Source organism: Pseudopipra pipra, chromosome 6 (genome assembly GCF_036250125.1).
Source record: "Pseudopipra pipra isolate bDixPip1 chromosome 6, bDixPip1.hap1, whole genome shotgun sequence".
In the NCBI taxonomy this organism is placed as follows: Eukaryota; Metazoa; Chordata; class Aves; order Passeriformes; family Pipridae; genus Pseudopipra; species Pseudopipra pipra.
In genome coordinates this window covers 34109764-34123340 of record NC_087554.1, presented here as the reverse complement: position 1 = coordinate 34123340, position 13577 = coordinate 34109764, and the positions used below count along the sequence as shown (strand labels likewise).

The window sequence follows — 13577 nt, the reverse complement described above, 5'->3', positions numbered from 1 at the left end:
TGCTGAGGAAATGCATATTAGAAAATGGAATGATTAACATGGCACCACTTGTTGTGTAAAGCATTACATATTTTGAGTGCTTTAATGGAAACATGGAAAAGGTATAGTTATAAAAATCATATGTTTTAATGTAAATATATCTGGTGCATTCTTAAACAAAAGTAATAATCTTTTAATATTTTCTGGCAGTATGGTACCATGTCACATTAGTAGCACATTGTGAATAGTCAAAGCAAATGAATGGATACAATGAGTTTTACAGCTTGCCTTCCAAAAGTGAAAGCAATGCATATACCAAGGGGTTGTGGGTAGCAAGAAAATGAGATTGTCCTGCTGATTGGATGCAGACAAGCAATGAGTAATTCAAGAGCTCACAGTAAAACAAACTGCTTGTGGCACTACTACTTCTACCCAATTACCAATTCAGAGAGAAAATAAAAAGCAGTTTCAGTAGAGTCAGGGTGGGAAATCTCCAATTAGCACCAATTAGCGAAGTTGCTTCCTAGAGCGGAATTCTGGGGACATAAGAAAAAAAAAATCTCCCAGAATGCCTGGTTGGAGCATTTATTTACCAGGTGATGGGACTCCCGAAGAATAACTTGATGAGGATTTGCGCCTGTGGGACTTGAATACAGATACTACTTGGAACTTGCCTGCTCGATTTGACTGGTCAATCATAGGCTGTACTATTCTTCTTCTGGCATTAATAAACCTGCAACAGAATACAAAGAATACAAGTCCTTTCATCAGCTTGCTTCTGTGTTTTGAGAACATCTCTGCTTTAAAACTGACAAGATTTTAGTGTGGTGTGGAAATGTGTTTTGCTTCGCGTTGCTTTTTTAAAAGAGTATAATTTTACTTTAAAGGATTTTCCTCTAAGTGCTCAGAAATTGTAACTGGTAACATGCTTATCTTACTAGCCAGCTTAAAGCTGGATTTGCCAGAAGGCTTTGACCGAAAACTTGTGTTAAAAGACAATTGTTTCTTTAACTTCTTCTAAGTGGCTCAGATCCTGGTTAAAGTTCACAGGCTGGGAGACTTTCTTTTCCCCTTTCCATCTTAGGGATCCAGCTCCCCTTGCAGCTGGCCATAAATGAGGACCAGGCTTTTCCACTCTGTGCTTTCACAAGGTATCGTTAGGTCAGCAAAGCCATCAATTAGACTGTCTGAAGTTTTATCACCAGCACAGCAGCAATAAGTGCCGGCCTAGAAAGACTTCTGCTCTTCTGCAACTCCTGCTAGTTGGAGCCTGTAAAGGCAAGGGTCGTTTGGAGGTCAGTGCCAGCTGGGGGCCACCTCTGTGTCTGAGCGGGGACACTCCGTGCAAGGCGACCGCCCGCCTGCCCTAAACTCAGGCACCTTTCAACTCGTTAGAAACTCCCAGTCACAGGTACATGTGGTTAATATTAGGCCCAAAATAACCTTTTTTAATCTCAAACTGGGGTGGTTGCTGAGGCTTTTGAGCACTGGTAAAGGCAGTTAGTTGGCTGTGGAGCCTGGATTTAATTTTGCTGGTAATCAAAAAATAAGTGCTTGCATATTTCTTATTAGCTTAATGTGCAGCAACCCACATCAGCACAAGCTAAGCTAAATTAATTTCCCTAAAATAATTTTAAAACATGCCCATTCACGGAATATCTTTCAAAACAGGGCAATTTTCTATCACTCAGGAGCCACACTTGTTTTTGTCCCTCCTCTTTGTGTTCGAAACAATTTGGAGCCTTAGCGCAGGTTTTGTGTGCTTTTTCACAGCTCAGGCTTTCGGCTGGTGACCCTTAAGGAGTGCTAATGAAGTCGAATACTAGTGTTTAATCCTCTTCAGAAATACTAACATGCCCATCATCCAAAACAGCCTCCAATAATTGCCATTGGGCCCGATCCAATGCCTAGCAAAGTCTTTCAGTCAGTTAACTGAAAACTAAGTTCATTTGCTCATTTAGTAAATTGCTAGCCTTCATATAGCATCAACTCTGCAAGGCCTTTTGTCGTGCTTCCCTCATTCCCTCACACCCCCTGGTTAAATTCCTCTGCAGATAATAAAGGACAGTGGTACACCTTTGATTGCACCTTCTGTAATCACAGTCATGGAAATTTCACTAGACAGAAGCATAAACGCTACAAGTAACACTAAAAGGCTCTTTTGCATCTCTCTGTTTACATCCAAAAGACATTCTTTATTCTTTAAGAAAAGTTTCATTCAGTTGTCAGAAATGTCATCCTGGCTCAGAATTAGTCATGACTTCAGGTATTAAAATAAAAACTCAGACACAGCCAATGTACTTGTTTATTCCCTTCTGACTGAGGCATCTCCTGCCCCAGCGCTGTGATTTCGAGGCATGTTTCCGTTCTCAAAGAAAAAGGTCCATGATAGGACTTATTTGCTGAGCTACTTTCCAGTAATGTTGCCACCCTGACCAAATTGAGGCTGACCTGAACCTCCTCCATCCAGCATGCCTTTTATCAGCTAAAGTTAAGGCCAATAGAGATTAACAGGAAAGCCTGATAAGACTGTTTTCTCTTCTCCCATGAGCTTCTAATGGTGTATACAGATGGCAAGGTTTTAAAGAATGGAATGAACACTTATTTAGGCCTGTAAAAAATCACAGAAACACTCCCCCACACACGCACACACTTACCATCTTACTAACCCCTTTTCTTCAATCAGGCCACTCTTCAGGGAAACCAAATTGCTTTTTCGTTTTTTTTATTTAAACCCCAACCACTTTTATTATTTACATCTGGTGGTCCCCTTATTTATGTCCCTCTCCACTTCCCTGCACACACCCCCCTGCTCCCAGGGCTGCGAAGCATTATGGGCCTTGGCTCTCAGCAGGAGAACTCCACACTGTCTTCAAACAAATAATTAAGGGGAAGGTTAAAGGTTCACCTAGAGGTCATATCTTTGGATACTCCTCAGAAAGTTTACATTAGTAAGAAATGGGTGCCCTCTGAAGTGTTCTTTCAATGGGCTTGCACAAGACAGAGCATTAAAAAAATTCTACCTTCTGAAGGGTTTCAGGTGACATCTCCTTTACCTCTGACCATGGAGATTTGGATACTGGGCTCCAGCCTTACATATTCAACAGTCACTACAGAGTAAGCCTTTGGAATGGGTGTTGAAAACCCAGTCTTGCCCAGCCATTCACTCCCAGAAGAACCTGGCCTTATTTTATTCTGCTGATGTGAATAAAGCCAGCCTTCCACTGCAAACTCTACCCAGAGGCAACTCACTAGTTGTTTTGGAAATGGGAGTTCAAGCTCTAATAGTGAGTCCCCTGATCTTTGTGTGCTTGGGTTTGGTTTTTGATTACATTATTTCTCCAGTTTTCTTTTGCACATCTGCATAACAGCAGGAGCAAGTGATATTCTCTAGATCAGCAACACCTATGTCGGGAGAGAAGATACACTGATGTACAGTTAGAAAGATATAAGAGCACAGAGGCTTTAAGCATTCAGGTAATTTTGAAATTCCATTTCTATAGCTCCTCTGAAAAATCTTGTCCATAAACGGCATCAGTCATATCCACCAGTGGGTATGTCCAAAAAATGACACATGAAATTATTTATATTTGCAAGATTGCAGGTGCAAAACAGACATGCATTTTAGGTGAAGCTAAAAATCAAACCCTAGTTTCATTATCGGTGGCTATATCACGTAATGCATCAGCACAATTGGTAGACAAGCTCACAGAATGCGGTGTTTGTGCATTATTATTTATTCTTTATATTGCCCCACGAATATGCACAGTCTATAACAGAGATGTAGAAACCACAGTTCCCACCCTAGCCTTTACATTTTTTGAGGGTTTTTTTTGAATCCCCCAGTGAGCAATACCCAAGGCCAAAGTAAAGCAAAATACAGCCTTTTGCACAGCACTTCAGTTTGTGTGTTGCAGAAACACTCTGATGTTATTTTGGCACAAATGTCTTCCAAAGGCACTAAGAGACAGGTGAAAAAAGAGAACACCAATGCCACTATTTTCAGCATTGTTTTCAAGCCTATAACAGAAGAATTCACAGCTCTGCTCCTGACGCTAATTGCTTACCTTGTTCATACCCTTCACCCAGAGGCCAAAGATTGAATGGCCTGAGAAGATGAGTAAAATCTATCAAAAAGACATGGATTTCTTGTTACCCTGCTGTTAATAGTAATTCCTATTAATCGTATGATAGCAGCCCTTAAAGGATCCAATGAAGCTCAGTCTTACTCCACCCCATGCTGCACAAGCACACTGTCCAAGAGAACTCAGAGTCTGAACAGATTTCCAGGCAAAGCCTGGGGGAGAGGAGAGACGCCTTCTCCCTGTTTGCAGAGGGGAACAGAGACAGAAGGAGATTAAGTGACAAGGCCAAAGTCATACAAGAGATCTTTGGCAGAGCCACACACCCAACATAGATTTCCTCAGTCCTCTTTCAGCACTCCTACAATCTGCTATCCATATGCTATCTTTCCTTTGTTCCCCCAGCTTAGCAGTCAGGCATACTGGCAGGGGACTGTAAAGAGAGCTCACATTGCCACTATTTGTGCCTTACCTGCTGTGTAGATAAAGGGGTCATCAGCCTCCAGGGCTGTGAGGCAATACCTTCACAAACTCTACATTCATATGGTACTTGGTCCTCATTCCAGAAAGATAAATGAGGTGTGTAATGTTGAGAAATATATGTCATTCACATAGTAGGTTCAATGAAAATCTCACTTCCAGTATTTTGCAAATGACAGATTACCAACTTTACTTATTCAAACAATAGGCATTTGAATCAAAAGAAGTTTTTTTGCATCTTGTATTTTTGCTTTAATTGCTAGCTAAAGCAGCCATATATATTTCTTATAGACAGACCCTGTCTGTCTCTCACAAGTAGTTCTAGTAACTTCTGTGGGACAGTTTATGAAAGCACAATGAACAAGATCTAGCTCAAAATGTACAATATGGACTTTTAAAGGAAATATTTTCACTTTTATCTGCTTACAGCAGAAAAACAGTAGAGCAGTAAAGGTATACTAGTGAATATGCAGTGTAGTCTGGTGATTTGGTAGCACTACTCCTAATTGGTTTCTACCACTGATAATTAGCATGACAATATAATCTAAACTTATGCATTTAATCACATCTTTTCAAATAAAGACTTGGTTTTCTTTGTCCAAAATAAACATGTATTCTGTACTTTATAGGAAGCCCTGAAATTAATCTTCTTTATAATATTTTATCTCAAGTCATATCAAATGCCATTAAACTCACATTTACATAATATATTTTATTTTTATAATAAATAATGTTCAGACAAAATCACGGAAAGATATTTCTGCAAAGTGCAAAAGAAAAATAGGAAATAGAGATCTCTTAATCTGTTGGTTCAAATCTGGCACACTCAAAAATAATTCTGTTGTTGTTTCTATTGTCTTTTTTAAACATACTGTACATGTAATTCAAAACACTTTGAGCACTCCACAACTGAATCTGTATAAGATTAGTTCTTGAAATGAGCTGCTAGTGACTGTACTGATTGGTACTCAGAGTTAGAAACATCTCCAGCTTTACTCCATGGCTATCGTGGAAAATTCACTTTAAGCACGTAGGATCACAACAGGTCTTGTTTCAGGAGGATGAAGCGCATGCTTAGGAAACTATATGCCCAACTTGAGGTATAATCTGAACTCAAGCAGAGAGAGATATTTAAGTCCAGTCACTTGTCTTTATGTCTAAGGTCTTCCATGATATTAACTGGTGCCAAACTGAACCAGACCTGCTGCAGCAGAGTAGACTGCTCCTCACAAGAAACTGAGGAACAACACGGAGCCACTATGTACAACTCAAAACTTCAGTGTCAATCTTCAATCTGGATTTCCACTTAAAATATCCATCCCAGAAAATAAGGCGTTAAGATATTGAATTTATTTAACAAACCAGCCGCTTAATAAATGGGTTCCCAATTCTTCATGTGAAAACCAGAGAAACAAATTTGTGAGATGAATTCAGAATTAGTTTTACCCCAAGAAGACACTTCTGCTCTTACACTTGAAAAGGACAGAGGTACTGAATGAACACTGTCACAGACTTAGTCATAGAAATAATAAAAATAAAAGTAAAAACAATAGCAACAATAATGTGGGGGTAGAATTGTTTACTTTCTGTCATCTGAATAAAAAACCCTAATTTTTGAAATTTTGAGGTGCCCAGAGGAACAGTCTCACAAGATTTTTCAAAACCCTGCCCAATGTAGACAAGAAGCTCAGCTCTTATTAAACCTAGGTAAATGGGAGCTGAGCTTGAAGAATAAATGGGGTTTAAGCACCTGCTTCAATGTTTATGCTGAGTAAGAGTCTAAAAATGCATTCTAAAAAATAATCCAAATGTTTTCACCTTGGATGGGGAAGTAAATCTCCGCCTAAATGATATTTCAGTATTTGGACTGTGAACATGTCAGCGTTTAGCTCAAGTGCATATGCTACACTGATCCCTTGTTGCCCAAGAATGCCCTAATTTTGAAGGGAAAATAACCAACGAATGAAATACTATATCTAAGTGACAAAAAAAGTTTTCATAAGTAACCTAGAAAATTACTTCTTTCCCAGACAGAAAAAATAATTTTAGAAGTCTTGAGCTGATCAGAGCAGTCTGAAAGAATGCATTAGAAATGACTAATTTGCGAAACACTTTTATCAATATCCACACCCTTGCCTTTACAGCATCTTTGTCTATCACCTAAACTTTTATCTGAGCAAGTAAAATCTATTTATCTTAGTTTATTTAACTTCTCCCTCAAATATATATTCTAAACTGACAGAATTAGGTTTAGGCATCCTTCAGTATGTGTGTGTACGAAAATAGTTGAAAAACTCCTTGTTTATGCTTCACTGAATCTATGCCGCACCTGGTTACCTACTCATATTTGCAGCATTCCTTATAGGAAATTAAAAAAGCTGAGTTAGTCACCTGGAAATGAGCCATTTAAATACGACTTACCTAAGTCATGAATATTGAGAAATGGAGTCACTTATGTGATTGCTTTTGAGAGGAAGAGGGAGGGAGAGGCAGGTTTATTTCCTAACAAAGCTTCACCTAGTTTTGGACAGCCTTGTTAGAGACGGGGGCTTAAGGGCTGTTTAAACTGACTTTCTAAAGCTAATTCAGACATCTCACATCTGTCAAAGGTGTGATTCAGCATACACATGTGTGAAGAGAACACTCCAGTAGATGACAGAGAGCAAGACTAAGGCAGCCCGAGGCAGGTGCTAACTATCCCAGAGACTTCTGCCACATCTTCTATGTTTATGTTGGACCTCCTAAAAATACGTCATGCCAATTTGGAGCTGCCAATTGTTGGAAATCATGATTTTGCCCATCCTGTAACTGTGAGACCATCCTAAAAAAAAAAAAATCAGAAATTTAAACAGCGTTCTTCTCAGACTTCTTTGTGACTTTTCCAGTCACTGTGCCACATTTGTTAAATGCTTTTCTCAGGCACAAAATCTAGAAACTTACTTGAAAAGATTCTCACATAACCATTGTGTCCTGGAGCTGGGACCTTGAGTTAACATGAATTAACTTGAGCTTTGTGATAAAATCATGAGAATTGGCAAGACGGGAATCTATTCACCTCGGAGAAAAACCGCCTTGTTAAACATGTAATTCTCGGTTACCAGGTTACCCCTTGGGAGCGTGGAGAAACTATTTGGCTCTGCCCAGGAAGGACCTGGTGGCTGTCACGGGCCGCACCTTCACGGCATCATAAACTGGGGCAGCCGCGGGGCCCTCGCCCCGGGGTCGAGGTTTGTGTACAGGGCCTTGTCCCATCACAGAGCGAAAGGCCCCAGCCGCAGAAGGGACTCTCTGGTGCTCCCCACGAACCCGGAGGCCCCGCAGTCCCCGGGCTCCCTCCTGTCGGCCCGCGGGGCTTCCAATGGCCCCGCGCCGAGGCCGCATCCAGCCGCTCCACGGGACCACTGGCCTGGAAGACCTGGGCTGGCCTCAAGGTGCTCCCTCGGTGGCCCCAGGGGAGGCCTTCCGCTGTGCAGCAGGGCGCCATGAGGTGGGGCCAGAGCACCGCCGCCGAGCCGGGCCGGGCCGGGCCGGGGTGCCCCGCCCAGGGCACGGCAGAGCCGGGCAGCGTCATGGCCCGGCCCGGCTGTGCTCGCGGCGAGCCCGGCCTGGCGGGGCCTGGGCTTGCCGGGCTACGGCGGTGAGGAGCTCCCAGTCCACACCCGTCCCTGCCACCGGTGGGCACAGGTTTCCTCACGAGCTTTCAGGAAGGCTCAGCTTAAGTGGAAAAGTATCATCCTGTATTTCCCCTGGGTTCCTGGTGGGCAACAAGCGCCTTTTGGTGCGTGCCACCTGAAGCCATAGAACACACGCCGGAGGTGGCTGTTCCTCTGACGAGTGCCATCAGGTTGTTCATATACGTTTTTTTCTTACCATGCACCGTAAAAATGATCTTTTAAAGATAATCGAAAGGAAGGGAGGAGACAAACAGACATACTTCCTTAGCTATTCATATCTTATAGATAAAATGCAAAGTCAATAGACACAAGCCGTAGTATCTAACCTCATCCTGTACTTGATTTATTGCATATGAAAATCAACTAGAAACTGAATCACTGAAATTTTTACTACTGATATTAAAATTTCAAGTTTGTATACATCTGTCTTGTGGAGATGCTAGATACAATTTTAGCTAATTTGGCATGCACTTTAACATTCATGTTAAAGGTAGATAACAGATCTCCTATAAAGTCTTCAGTAACTCATGCATTTAAAGGTGTGTTAATTTATCATTTTAACCTCATAGGAAACGATTTTCAAAATGAGTGAGGGTCCAGCAGGTTTGAAAATACAATCAGCTTCTTACACAGGAGTCAAGGGACCTAATTTTAAGTAACTTTAAAAAAAAAAGTTTTTGAATAATAACACACTGAAGTATTTTACACTTATTTTTTACTGTTTCATATTAATTTTTTAAATCAATTCTAAATTGACCTGAAAAGGGGAGTTGTCAACAAATTTAACATCTATTTAACTTCTCTGATCAAATTAGACTAAGGCACTAATTCTCATTCTTACTTTTCAGTGGGAACTACATAAGTAGCAACTTGCCAAAAATGCATAAAGGTGTTTAGCAATTATGTAGTGGGTATGTTTGAGAAGATCAAGGTGCACTCACTTGTCCTATGCTATGGATATCTCTGATTAGCTTGTCATCTATTCTGAAGAAGATGTAGCCCAACTCTCCTATACTATGTAACAGGCCAGCTGTTAGCTGTCTGTCAAGCACCTAAAGTGGACAAGTAGTCCAGGAGCAAAAATGTCACTCCTTTGATCTGGCAAGGAGCAGCTGCTGATTTATAGAGTAGGACTTTGTTCTTCCGTTCTATTTTACTTTCTTTCCTAAGGCAGAACCACAAAATCCAGCAGAAAAAAAAAAGTGCCGTTCTCTGCAACATCAACAAGCTCTGACAACTGCAACAGGGTTTTTCTTGGCCCTAACAAAGCTCTCAGGCATCTCCTTTGACGCTCACCTTTTTTTTTTTCCTTCTTCTTTTGCAATGCGGTAGTTATTGTTTAATTCAGCTTCTGTAAATGGAATGGACTGTGGCCAGCAAGCCTGGGGCATAAACACACCTGTATGAAAGAAGCCTTATTGTAGCAACCGCCTACAACCAACCTGCACATACACTACCAGTTCGTGAGTTCAGAAGGAATGTTCCATTTTCCCTGACAGTAAATTTTGCCTTAAGATAAAAATTTTCTGTACCCACTGTCCTGTCTTGACCACGAAGCGTGTACACTTTTTCACTGTTATTAAAGTCTGAAGGAAAAAAAAAGTATTTTTCTACCTGTCAACCAGTGAATCTCAGGAAATTGATTTCGAAGAGCCCACTTTAAAAAAAAAACACAGCCAAAATACATTTATAGAAACACTGCTGAAAGTTTGAAAACTACTGATCCTAAAGATGCCTATTCTGTTTCAGGGCAAAAGAAAAAGCTTGAACATGAGATGAATGTCTTGTGTATTTACAGATGGGGAAGGGAACCACACAGCAAGCTGTGTGTTTGACCCTGGTTTGTGTCTACACACATGCTGTGTGGACATTCTGTTATACTGTAACTTTAAAGACAAACCAAAAGGATTACAAAAACAAAGATGGGAAGAGGTGAGGGTATTGGAGGTGACATCATGACTACAGGATCTTTTGCATATATGGTAGCCTGTGGAAATAAATAAGAACTGGTACAGCCAGAGCCTTAAGAGAGGCAGGAAAATGATGATGTACAGGACAGTATAAAATGATATATTAAAAACTGTTCTGTCAGTGGAACAATGGAATATTAATCAAAAGTCCATAATAATTGGCAGATATTTAGCTGCAGACATCTTTGGTCGGTGGGTACTAAAGTATATGTGAGAGGAAAGAGAACTAGTTAGGCAATTAGAAGTAATGGGCATAAATAATACACTATGTATAAATACATCCCCCCTCTCCCAAAATATAGCTCTCATCTGGATACACCTAATAACCTCTCAGTAAGTCATACCTACATGCTGATATCCCTTATGTTTTGCTTTTTGCACTGTCAGGTTACTGGAGATTCTGCTTATGTAAATCTTCTCTCTTTCTGTAGATGCAGATGTTAATGTTTTCCTTTTAATTATTACAATACTGGTGGCATCAAACCAGAGGGTCTAATGGTCTAGTAGCTAAAGATGTGTGAACACCACAGACACCATGAGACTGCAGCCTGCCATATTATGGAATATGTGCTCCACAGTGACTGGAGCTATTAGCAGAATAAGTGTGAGACAACTATATTAAGTGTGCTTAACTGAAGAGGTAAACATACAGATCTTCCCAGTGTCATATTGGTGAAGCTTTTACTCTGTTTCACCCCATTTTGCGTTCTCTGTATTCCACAGGAATCAGTGGGAAATGTTCTAAAAATTGTTTTGAGAGTTTATTACATATGAATGTGTCTTAGCTGTTATAAGCCAAACTGGTTTGGAATGAAAAAATTAAAAAACCTCTGTGGAGCTGTTTCCTCAGCCTATTACTCTGTATCCCAGGCTCCCATACTTTCTGACTAGGGCTTCATCTCTCTAGGGTTCAGTTCTTGCTCCTAAGCCTGCCTTGCTGGCTCACCAGAGATAATTGCAAAGTACAGCTGGCAAGTCAGCAATGAAGCTTTTTGGTGCTCTGCAAGGGTCCTAGATGGCCAGATATGCTGTGATTGAGGACATATATGTGAATGTTACACCATTTCTTGTCTGTCTGCTGTTCTGAACAAGCTGAGAAACCATGAAAGTTTGCTCTTTCTCAAGCTTGTGAAGGGCTGGGTTCCCCTGATTTCAATGCTCAGCTGGCTTATGGGCAGAGCAGAGCACTGGAGAAGGCTGTGCTCAAGTGCACCACATTTCAGTTGTTGTTGGCTTCCCCAGCTGAAGAGAGGTCTATTAGTGTATTCTTCTTTCTTCTGTTAAAGAATGGGTAGCTGGAGGAGTCTCTCAATGCATTCATTGCCACTTAAATAGCTCATGTGAAAATTAAATCATATCACAAAAAGAAACTTGCAACTGTGCATATATTTCCTCAGTCAAAACTGGCCTGTTCTGTAATGTGTTTCACTATCCCATATTTGGCATACAATTGAGATATCTGTTATGAAATGAAACCCAAAGTATATAACCTATCTAATATTTATCTTTCTTTCTTTATGAGAGCAGTTTGGAAACTCTGTGTGTGATCTTACATAATTTTAATAACTGGTTGCTGATGGATTTCAATATTAACTCTGACTGTTCCGACTGATAGGATGTTGAGGCTTAATTTTCAGAATTTCACTAATTGTTCTTGCACTGCGTAGGGGTAAAGGCACCATGTGTATAAACCTGCATTTGAGCCCACAAAACCAGTAATGGCAGGGCCATACCCAACGATGCTGATCACTTCAGCCTGGTCTAGTAAAGCACTCAGATGAATAAGGCAAATTTTCAAAATTACTAAGTCTTGTTATTAAGATCATCATAGGCTCTGTAAAGCTAATCCCAAATGTTTAATGAAATTCTCTAAGTTAGAAGGCAATATTAGCAATGGATGCCTAAATTGTAGATGATCTTCTCTCAAGGAAATTCCTGTCTCTGGTTAGATGTTCCATGAATCACTAGAAAGTGGACTTAGATACCTAATTACATTTTTTGGCTTAAAAAAAATAAGGCCATCACTTAACCCTGAAAATGCCTAAATTGTTTAGACATGTAGATTTCTACCTTTTTAACACCTCATACCATCATAATTTTTGCTGCTGTGTATATGCGTAGCTGAACAGTCAGTTACTTTCTGCAGTAACCATGTTCTATCTTTGAGTTAGAGGAAGACACTTTTGTCCAGTCAGGATTCCTATGCATCCTTTTAGGGAGACAGACATCTTAGGTCTGTTCTTCCTTATAACGCAGATAAATATCTCTTTCCTTTTTAGCTGACACCATAATTATTTGACTATTTATCTGGAAAGAAGGAAATTAAGTTTTGCATCCCTATCCTGCTTTATTTGGAACGAAGACTTGAGCGTGGGTCCATCACATCCTAAAAGAATATCTGAATCACCCACATGTTCAGTACAGTGAACAAAGCCCTTTCAGTTCTCATTCTGAAGATGTTCCACCTGAAGTAAGCAATTATACAATCATAATTAACCAGCACTTACCTGCCACATCTGAAGTTGGAGCCTTAACCAAGAGGCTGTACAGTCAAGCCCATGCTCTTAATTAATTTTGTTCTGCTGACTAGTTGTTATATACACAAAAAAGGCATGATAGTGAAGAAGAGTAAAGATGGAGCATAATATTCAATAGCCCATTGATTGGGAAACTCAGCTTGCTTGGAACACTTAAGACATTGATTTAAATCAAGACAAAGAGAAGATCTGAAACATATATCCTATTTAACAAGTGAATTTTCTAGCCAATGAGCCATTGAGGATAGCACACCCTCTACCTCATTTGCCTCTTTTGTGTAAAGCTTAGTATAGCTGATGCACGACAAGAACTTGGGCTGAATTTGGCCCTTGGGGAAATACAGTGAGGCAAGGCTGATTTTATGTTGAAAGTTGTGTGCCACTGTGCAACATGTTACCGTCTGTCACTGTATATGTATTTGTGTCCCTGCTCCTCTGTCCTGAAGGTGCTTTCTATATAAAAGGCAGGAGGGCTCTGCAGAGGGATCTGGATAGACTTGAGAGATGGGCTGATTCCAATGGGATGAAGTTCAATAAAGCCAAGTGCCGGGTCCTGCACTTTGGCCACAACAGCCCCATGCAGCGCTACAGGCTGGGCACAGTGGCTGAAGAGCAGCCAGGCAGAAAGGGACCTGGGGGTACTAATTGACAGGAAGCTCAACATGAGCCAACAGTGTGCCCAGGTGACCAAGAAGGCCAATGGGATCTTGTCCTGTATCAAAAATAGTGTGGCCAGCAGGAGCAGGGAAGTGATCCTTCCCCTGTACTCTGCATTGGTGAGGCCACACCTTGAGTATTGTGTTCAGTTCTGGGCCCCTCAGTTCAGAAAGGATATTGAGGTGCTGGAGCGGGTCC

General features: G+C 40.8%; 1 protein-coding gene across 7 annotated transcripts in view; it reads right to left on the bottom strand.

Annotated features, from left to right (window-relative positions):
- Positions 1-13577, bottom strand: part of MEIS2 (Meis homeobox 2) — a 171575-nt gene that overhangs the window by 5876 nt on the left and 152122 nt on the right. For 5 of the 7 annotated variants that reach the window (XM_064658487.1, XM_064658488.1, XM_064658491.1 and 2 more), the window contains one exon: positions 654-712. In XM_064658487.1, coding sequence (XP_064514557.1) covers positions 654-712 — 59 coding nt within the window. Of the gene's footprint in view, positions 1-649; positions 713-13577 lie in introns of all 7 variants that reach the window. The other 2 variants (XM_064658489.1, XM_064658493.1) reach the window with 1 other exon arrangement.